At 54.1% G+C, this 9,729-nt stretch overlaps 1 protein-coding gene across 2 annotated transcripts; it reads right to left on the reverse strand.

Moving 5' to 3' along the window:
* Positions 1–6,133: 6,133 nt before the first annotated feature.
* Positions 6,134–9,383, reverse strand: APOC1 (apolipoprotein C1). Of its 2 annotated transcripts, none has more exons than XM_004767645.3 (4): positions 9,291–9,383; positions 8,187–8,264; positions 7,546–7,693; positions 6,134–6,329 (listed from the first exon to the last, which is right to left on the reverse strand). In XM_004767645.3, exons 2-4 carry the CDS (start codon positions 8,242–8,244, stop codon positions 6,269–6,271), a joined length of 267 nt encoding a protein of 88 aa, XP_004767702.1. In that variant the 5' UTR covers positions 8,245–8,264; positions 9,291–9,383; the 3' UTR covers positions 6,134–6,268. The 2 variants fall into 2 exon arrangements, with proteins under 2 accessions (XP_004767702.1, XP_004767701.1); XM_004767644.3 differs by lacking the exon at positions 9,291–9,383 and adding an exon at positions 8,548–8,672.
* Positions 9,384–9,729: the final 346 nt, after the last annotated feature.

Here is a 9,729-nt window from a genome sequence, read left to right on the forward strand (position 1 = left end):
GCAAAGGCTTAACCCACTGAGCCACCCAGCTGCCCCAGGATCCTGTATTTTTATGCGATGAATAGGACAACTGCAACTTGGCCACAGCCTGAACAACTTACCTGATAGTCCCCCCCCCCCAACCTTTTGTATTAATTAGTTGTTAGAGAGAGAGAGAGAGCACGTGAGAGCGCCAGCATGGGCAGGGGGAGGGGCAGAGGCAGAGGGAGAAGCCGACTCCCCACTGAGCATGGAGCCCCACTGGCAGCTCCATCCCATGACCTCTGGGATCATGACCTGAGATGAAGGCAGACACTTAATGACTGAGCCACCTGGGCACCCCTGTGTCTAATTTATAAGTTAAACGTTATCATAGGTGTGTACAGACAGGAAAAAACCCAGTAGATCCCGGGTTTGGCACTCTCTGTGGTTTTGGGCATCCCCTGAGGGTCTTGGAATGCCTCCCCTCCCCCCAGATAAGGGGCAGCTTCCAACAGAACGCTGCTCCCCCAGGGGCCCCAGCCCGGGCTCCAGCACGCAGTAGGTGTGCAACAAAGTGCCCCGCAGCTCCCCACCAACAATAATGAGCAAAATGAAACCTCTGGGGTGGGGTGGGGGGGAATGAAATGTCCGTGAGGTTCTGTTTGGAATGATGAGAAAGTTCCAGAAATGGACAGTGACGATGGTGGCACAACCTTGGCACCATCCCTAATGGCACTGAAGCATACCCCTAGAACAGTAACAGAGGAAGGAGGGAGGCCAGCAGGGGTGGGTAAGGCCTCTGTTTGTCATTGTCACCTGGGCCCCTGTCTCTGACGTCCCTGCCAAGGGGCGTGGGGAGGCAGCCAGGGGAGGGCTCCGCTCTCTGCCCTGCAGCACAGCCTCCCCCTCCCCTGGCCAGGAGAGCTGAGCACAGAAGAGGAACAGAGGAACAAGAGCCCCCAGAAATGTTGCCTCCCGGACTTAGGTCCCAGTACATTTTATATTCTGTATTTGACTGTAGAGAAAAGAAAAAGAAAAGCCCACCATGCATTGTGCGTAAGCGCAAGGCACATGGGGTTCAGAGCCTGCCTCCACATCTCCCCTGCTGTGTGATCTGGTGCAAGTCACTTAACCTCTCTGGGCCTGTTTTCTCTGTCCATGTCTGGGAGTCATGGACCAGCTGCCCTGGAGAGTAGAGGAGACTATTTATGTAAATTGCTGTGGGAAGCGCCAGACACCCCGCAGAGGTGCTCAGTCAAGGTCAGAGGCTATTTATTAAACTTGAGTTTTCGTTTTTTTTTTTTTTTTTTTTTAAGATTTTATTTATTTGAGGGGTGCCTGGGTGGCTCAGTGGGTTGAAGCCTCCGCCTTCAGCTCAGGGCATGATCCCGCGGTCCTGGGATGGAGCCCCACATCGGGCTCTCTGCTCAGCAGGGAGCCTGCTTCCCTTCCTCTCTCTCTGGCTGCCTCTCTGCCTACTTGTGATCTCTGTCTGTCAAATAAATAAATAAAATCTTTAAAAAAAAAGATTTTATTTATGTGAGAGAGAACAAGGGTGAGAGGGAGAGGGAGCACAAGCTGGCGGGGAGGGAGGAGAAGCAGGTTCCCCACTGAGCAGGGAGACTGATGCAGGACTCTATCCTAGGACCCTGGGATCATGATCTGAGCCGAAGTCAGACACTCGATTGGCTGTGGTCCCTGGGTGCCCCAAGCTTGTGTTTTCTGAGCACATATTCTGCACTAGGCATCACAGCTGGTGGTGGTTTGGTGCCTTAACTCAATGAATGGTCCAGGCCTCTTCATCACTCCCATTTTACAGATGAGAACACAGAGGCTTGGGGGTGCGGGGGTGAGGCCACTGACTAATGGCTCCTCAACCAGCGAGTGGTGAATTTGAACCCGGCTCCCTCACCGCTAGCCAAGTTAGGACAACCCCTGCGGCCCCTCCTCACCTGGGTCCTAGAGGTCAAGAGGGAGGTTGGAGCGGGGCTGGCAGCAGGATGGGCCTGGGGGAGGTCACTGACCCCTGCCCCCGGCTCCAAGGTCAGTGTGGGCTGTTTGCTGTTTGCAATGTTTGTCCATCCTGGGGACAGGAACAGGCTGAAGTTTGTTCAGGGTGGACCTCAGAGTCAGTTGAATAACAACTGGGAGTGGGTGATGGGAGCAGAGAGAAAGGTCACAGGAGGGGAGTGGGGGTGGGAGGGGTGGGCTCTGAGACCCCAGTGCATGTGTCTGGGGGCAGAGAGCATCTCCGAGCCTGCAGCTCTGTGTCAGAGACCACCAGAGACCAAAATCACTTTCCCCCAGTCCAGACCCCCTCCCCTCACTCCTGAATCCTGGAACCCACCTCCCTTCCAGTTCTCCTGGGCCCCCACCTCCCTTCTCTGCATTCCTGTTATGGCAGGAATGTCTGGGGCCCAGGAGAGGTTGAAATGTCCCCTCCTTTATCTCTTTTTTCTGCTTTCTGTCTTGAGAGTTCTGTTTTCCTTCATTGTTAAGACACAGAGATATTGGGGCGCCTGGGTGGCTCAGTAGGTTAAGCCCGTCTGACTCTTGATCTCAGTGTTGTGAGTTAAGTCCGCCCAGTTTGGAGCCCTACTTAAAACAAAACAAAAAACCAGAGATATTCCCATAGCATAAAACTCACCCTTTTAAAGTGTACAATTCAATGTGTATTTTTTTTTTAGCATATTGCAAAGTTGTGCAACCATCACCACCATCTAATTCCAGAACATTTCCATCACCCTGAAAAGAAACCCCCATACCCGTTAGTTAGCCCATCAGGGTCACTCCCTTTGCTTTCTTCCCCCTGGCTCAGTAGGGCCACCACTGATCCCCTTCTTGTTTCTATGGATTTCCCTCTTCTAGATGTCAGTTGATTGGAATCGTACCCTCCATGGCCTCTTGTGGCTGGCTTCTTCGCTGAGCAGGAAGCCCAAAGCAGAACTCAATCTCAGGACTGTGAGATCATGACCTGAACTGAAGGCAGAGGCTTAACCTTCTGAGCCACCCAGGTGCCCCTCTTTTTGACAACTTCTGAATCGTCTTTTGGGTTTTGGGTGCTGCATCTCCTCCTCCAGGGAGTCCTCCCTGACCAGCTAGGCTGAGCCAGATGCCCACAGGGAGTCTCCCATCCCTGCCCCGCCTGCTGCGTGGAGTGTGCACCATAGGTGAGGCTGTCTCAATGTGCCATGGGCATGTTTCTACATACACATCTGGGGCTCTCCTGCTGTTTTTGTTCTTGGTGTGTTCAAGGCTATTTGCTCTGTGAGGCCCTGAAGGTATGTTTGTAACCGAACAGAACAAACACATTGGCTCTAAATATAAAGTATAAGAAGAAAATCTTAAAATGAATGAGGGGCACCTGGGTGGCTCTGTGGGTTAAAGCCTCTGCCTTTGGCTCAGGTCATGATCTCAGGGTCCTGGGACTGAGCCCTGCTTCGGGCTCTCTGCTCAGTGGGGAGCCTGCTTTCCTCTCTTTTGCTCTGCCTGCCGCTCTGCCTACTTGTGATCTCTCTCTGTCAAATAAATAAAATCTTTAAAAACAATGAGAATGGGGCGCCTGGGTGGCTCAGTGGGTTAAGCCGCTGCCTTCGGCTCAGGTCATGATCTCGGGGTCCTGGGATCGAGTCCCGCATCGGGCTCTCTGCTCAGCAGGGAGCCTGCTTCCCTCTCTCTCTCTGCCTGCCTGCCTCTCCATCTACTTGTGATTTCTCTCTGTCAAATAAATAAATAAAATAAAAAATCTTTAAAAAAAAAAAAAATGAGAATGAATGAGTTCACCAGTGGGTATCACGCATCTATGTGTAAGCTGGTCCATGGAAATGTTCGTTCACATTCCGAAAGTATTGCCTGAGCTCTTACTGCATGCCCAGCACTGTTCTGGACACTCCGCGGCCCTGCAGGAGACAAGACAGCCTCCATGAACTTGACATCCCAGCAGTGGGAGACATAGGCAGGAAACAAGTAAGCAAATAGACATATATTAGAGAGTAGCACCTACTGGAAAGAAAGGCAGATACGGAAATGGGAGAGTGATGGGAAAGCCGTGTGGGGAGTGCAATAGAGACCCCGAGAAAGTGAAAAGGCAGCCAGGCAGCTATCTGGACATCTGGTGGAAGAGCATTGCAGGCAGGGGGATAGCAAATGCAAAGGCCCTGGGGTCGGCTCCTGCCCAATGTGTCAGAGGAGCCTGAGGAGTTGGATGTGAGGGGGTGGGAGAGGACACAGGGGTGATGGGGCCGGTAGTATGAGCTGGTGGACTCGAATACCATCTTTAGGTTTTCCTCTGAGGCTGGAGGGAGGGGTCTGAGCAGAGGAAGGGGCGTGATGTGACTTATGTTTTAACAGGATTCCTTTGTCTGACAAGTGGGAGGGGAGTATAAGGAGCTTGGGGGACTGATCTGGGGGGGACAGGGCACTGAGTACAGAGACTTACATTTATTTATTTCCCACCTTTGTTCCCCACCCTCACGCCTCGGGCATCCCTGCGGTGGGCTCAGAGCTGTCCTCAGACAGGAAGAGCTCACAGCCACAAGCTTGTTCCCCAGGCACGTGTTCTCAGTTTACACTGATGACACCACCCTATGTGCCTTCTCCTGTTTCTTTTTCTTTCTTTTTTTTTTTTTTTTAAATATTTTATTTATTTATTTGACAGACAGAGATCACAAGTAGGCAGAGAGGAAGGCAGAGAGAGAAGTGGAAGCAGGCTCCCTGCTGAGCAGAGAGCCCGATGTGGGGCTCGATCCCAGGACCCTGGGATCATGACCTGAGCTGAAAGCAGAGGCTTTAACCCACTTAGCCACCCAGGCGCCCCTTTTTCTTTCTTTTTAAAAGATTTTATTTATTTATTTGACAGAGAGAGAGGGCACAAGCAGGGGGAGTGGTAGGCAGAGGGAAAGGGAGAAGCAGGCTCCCTGCTGAGCAAGGAGCCCAATGCAGGGCTTGATCCCGGGACCCTGGGATCATGACTTGAGCCCAAAGCAGATGCTTAACGGACTGAGCCACCTGGGTGCCTATAGGGGCATTTTAATATGCTGGGGATGATGCTGGTGAGGCCCAGGGCCAGGTGTGTGTGTGTGTGTGTGTGAGAGATGACAGCTGACATGTCTGACTGGTGACTCAGGAACAAGGAAAGTGGAGTAAGGATGTGGCCGCTGGAACTGTTCCCCTCTACCCCCAGCCTACACTCAAATCCCAGCTCTACCCACTTTTGGCTCTGTGACATCACATAAGTGACTTGAGACTTCTGTGTCTCCGTTTCTTTGTCAAATAGGGCTACCTCAGAGGAGTTCTGTGAAAATGTAATGTTTAGGGGCACCTGGGTGTCTCAGCCGGTTGACTGTCTGTCTTTGGCTCTGGTGGTGATCTCTGGGTCCTGGATCAAGCCCCACCTTGGGGGCTCTATTCAACGGGGAGTCTGCTTCTCCCTCTCCTTCTCCCTCTGTGCTCCTCTCTCTTAAATAAATAAATAAAATCTTTTTAAAACACTGTAATGTTTAGGTGTTTTTTTCCAATTGAGAATAATTATTCCACCGAGTAGTACAGAGATCCTTCAGTGTGCCCAGTCCCTTGCAGGACTGTGCCTGGGGACAGTGGTGATGACAACCCCAGCCCTGCCCTCCTGGGGCTCACAGTCCAGTGGGAAAGCTGCCCCATCCCTAGGCAGTGATGACCCAGCCTGGGGGCTAAGGAGATCTTCCTGGAGGAGGGGACATCAAAGCTTCGTTGGAGGGTGGGGACTGTGTAGATAGACCTCTTCCAGAGCTTTAGCCCAGGTCCTACCCTTGCTCCTTCCACATTCCTCTTTATTATCCATTTTAAGAATAATAAACACCTGCTGCGTGCACGAAGATGACCCCCCCCCCAGGTCCCACACCTTGGGCAACCTGGCCAGGGAAGAATATAGCATAGCAGTAAACTCTGGCTGGGGGTCCAATCCAGCTCTCCCCTTCCTGACAAGTGACTTCACCTCTCAGGGCCTCAGTGCCCTCACAGAATTAACAGGGCCCCGCTCCCAAATTTCTCGTGAGGATTTTTTTTGACACCATGAAGTTCAAAGTCCTCGGTGCAGGTCAAGTAGACAATCCTAATACACTTGCCTCCTTGCCTCTCTCCCCCGTCCACCGTGTCCCACCCTGAGCCCCTCCTCACAGCAAAGAAGCACTCAGAATTCTCCACGGGATTTTTATTGGAGGGTGGGGGTGGGTTTGGGCAGCACGAAGTCCTCAGCAGGAGGCAGGATACAGGAAATTTCGGAGTCCCCTCCAGGGCACAGAGCCCAGAGTGGGGGCAACTCTCCTGGGGTTCAGGAGAAGGCAGTTTTAAGCCGCTCCTTCAATTTGCTGTAAGTCTCAGAAAACCAGTTCCTGCAGGGAGAGACAGACAAGGAGTCACAGTGTTCCGTCTTCCCTCAGGGGCCCAGATCCTGCCTCCTTACCCCATCTTCCCCCCCCCACCACCTCCCGCCAGAAGGAGCATGGCTCCCATATCTGTGGGATTGGAAGGAGACCTGGGCTGGGTTTCCCAGACCGACCAGAGCCCTTTGAAGTCAGAAGGCTCCACTGTGGCCCAACTTTGAAGGCTTGCTATCTCTTTACTAAGCCTGCTCTGGCCTAGCTGTCCCCTGCTTATTCAAGGGCCCTCTGTTGCCTCCTTGTCTTTGCCTAGGCTGTCCCTCTGGCCTGGATTATGTACATATCTTCCTGGCTCAGAACATTCTTCCCATGTTTCTAGGCCTGGCTGGATTTTCCTAATCACTCCGATCTCTCTCTCTCTCTCTTTTTTTTTTTGTAAGTAAGACAACCAGACCTCATGGGGGCTCGAACTCACCACCCCAAGATCAAAACCTGAGCTGAGATCAAGAGTCTGAAGCTTAACTGACTGAGCCATCCAGGCACCCCGAAGCAGTAATACTTTAAAAGGAGATATGAAAGGGGGTGCCTGGCTGGCTTAGTCAGTGGAGCAAGCGACTCTTGATCTTAGGGTTGTGAGCTCAAGCCCCACACTGGTTGTTGACACCCCCGTTTGTTGTCTTCTCCATGCTCAGCCCTCTCTGGGCTCATCTCTTGGACACTCACTGGTTTACAATCTGTTCCCTGTGGGCTGGGACTTCATCTCATTCATCACTATTATTCCCCACACTGGAACAGCCCTGGACACTTAGCAGGCGCCCAATAGGTATTTGTTCATGAATGAATGATTCTCTAAGTGGCGAAATGGAGTTGGCTGAACTAGCCTCCTGAGCATTTACCATGAGCCAGGCATTACGCAAATCCCTTAGTTTGCTTCTCCTCAGAATCACCCATTTCACAGGTGAAGAAAAAGGCTCATCCACATCCACCCTGAGATCACACAAAGAGTGGTGAATCTTTGCGGGCCTGTGGACCCGGGTCTGATGGACTTCCAAGCTCGGCCGGTCTTTCACCACCATGCAGGATGGAAGTTAGGAGTCCGTCCCCCACATCTGAGCACCCTTGGACACAGCTGTGACCACAGGGAAGCTGTCTGCCCCTCCAGGCCTCAGTTTCCCCAATCTGTTAGTGATCTACCGCAGCCCTCCCAAGCCCTGGGAAGGTTCCTAACCGGGTCTTCGCAGGAATGTCGCTCTGCTTGATGGTCTCAATGGCTGCCCGGGCCTTGTCCTCCAGGGTGTTACCAAACTCCTTCAGCTTATCCGGGATGCGCTCGAAAGTGCTGGAAATTTCGGGGGCCGCCTGGGTAGGGGCTGGGCCTGCCCAGAAGACGGGCAGGGGTACAAAAATTTCAGTATTGGGAGCCCTTGCGATGACATTTCAGGGGTGGGAAAGGGGATCCTTGAAAGTGATTCTTGGAGGTCACTGTGTTAGACTCGGAGGCGGGGAGAGGGTACTGACGCGACCAGTCGGAGCTCAGGCTGCGAGGAATTAGCTTACTCTCAGCACTGCCTTCCCCCTCCCCTTTCCAGGCTGTAAACGCTAGACAGCCAATCCTGGAGATACCAGTCCATACATCATCGGTTGCTAGGGCTTGCCACGGTAGATTAGCCACAGGTGGGACCGCCCCTTAGAGAGCCCTCAACCACCTGGCGCCGTTAGGGGTGGAGTGATCGGTGAGAGAGAGAGGAAAACCAGGGCCCAGAAAAGGCCCCAGAGCTCTCGAGGGTCCTTCAAACTCGGCCTGCAAGCTCGGGGCCAGCCTCAGGCTTCTAAAGCTCAAACTCCCATATTCTTCTGTCTCACTTTTACCTTCCAAAACCATCGCCAGAACCACCACCAAAACCGGGAGCGCCAGGAAGAGCCTCATGGTTGGGTCGAAGGGGCACTCTGGAAGCAGAAGCAGGTGGGGGGGCGGGGAGTGATTAGTGACCCCCGCCTCCTCCCTTCCCGGAGTTCCTTCCACCCCCTTTCTAGTGCTCTTGAAGGGGCAACCCTCCGGGGTATCAACAGGAAGAGCCTCATGGTTGGGTCGGAGGGGCACTCTGGAAGCAGAAGCAGGTGGGGGGGCGGGGAGTGATTAGTGACCCCCGCCTTCTCCCTCCCCGGAGTTCCTTCCACCCCCTTTCTAGTGCTCTTGGAGGGGCAACCCTCCGGGGTATCGAGCACCGACCTGATCAGTCGCAGGCGAGCACGGGTGGGAGGTGCTGGCCCGTCTCAGGCCTTTATCGGACTGGGGAGGGGGCGGGGCAGGTTAATCCCTCCCCTTAAGCCTCTGGCAGATGGCCTAACCCCTGTGCCCACCCACGTTTTCCTCTTCCGCGCGCGGGACTGGACTGGCGAGGGTTGATGGGTCAGGTGGGCGTAGGCACAGCCCTTGGGCCTAAAGCCTCTTGCTGGTCACACCTGCACCTCCAAATCTGCCTGTTGGTGGATCTCAGCCTGCCGGTAGTCCCTTCCCCACAGGAAGTCTCTCCTCAAGGCCATCTTCCCTCGGGGGGTCTCTCCTGCAGAACACCCTTCTCCAGGCCAGGGTGGGAGCGGGTGTCTCTCGGGCACTCAGTAACTCTGTAACTCAGTTCACTGGAACTCCTCTTCCACCCCTCCCCCCCCTTCTTAGCAAGCCACTTCAGCAGGAACAACTTCCTCCAGGACTCAAGGGCCACCTACTCTGCCCCCCACATTCCTAGCCCCTTGCCACCTCCAGTCTCACTTTCAGATCAGCCCTCAAGCCCCCACCCCGCCCCCTCCCTGCGTCAGGGAGGTAGAGCTCTAGGGTCTTATTTCCACAGCCAGACGCCTCCCCCCCCCCGCAGTGTATGCGCCTCCATCCATCCCGCCAGGCCCCTCTTTGCTCTCTGCTCTCCCACTCTGCGAGCTTCTGGGCCCCCTGGTAAACATTCCATCTGCCCTTACCCCTTCTGGCTCCTCCTGGCACCAGCCCTCCCCACCTTGGTCTCCTCTCGCCACATCCGTCCCTCAGGGCTGGAGTCCAATGCTTCCCCCCTTCTTCTGGCTGCCTTTGACCGCCAGTGATCCCTGGCAGCTGTGGGGAGGGCGGCCCTGGCCTCAGACTTGAGGTTGGCTGGCCTTGTGCCCCCACAACCACGTGTCAGCCCGGGGGGTAGGGGGGATGGTTGTGAAAGGGATGCACAGACATGACCCTGGCAGGATTGCGACAACCTTTTGGCGAGCTCAGTGCATCTAGTCCCCGTCAGCCCCCAGCTGCCTTCCCAGACATCTGCTTCCCCTGCGAGCCTAGCATTCCCCAGACATCCACCCAAAGGTCTGCTCCCCTTCCTTCCCCACCCCACCAGAATAGAATAACAACTTTGCTTTTCCAGTCTCCTCCTCA

Source organism: Mustela putorius, unplaced genomic scaffold, assembly GCF_011764305.1.
Source record: "Mustela putorius furo isolate JIRA1106 unplaced genomic scaffold, ASM1176430v1.1 tig00000196_pilon_pilon_pilon, whole genome shotgun sequence".
NCBI classification, from domain to species: Eukaryota; Metazoa; Chordata; class Mammalia; order Carnivora; family Mustelidae; genus Mustela; species Mustela putorius.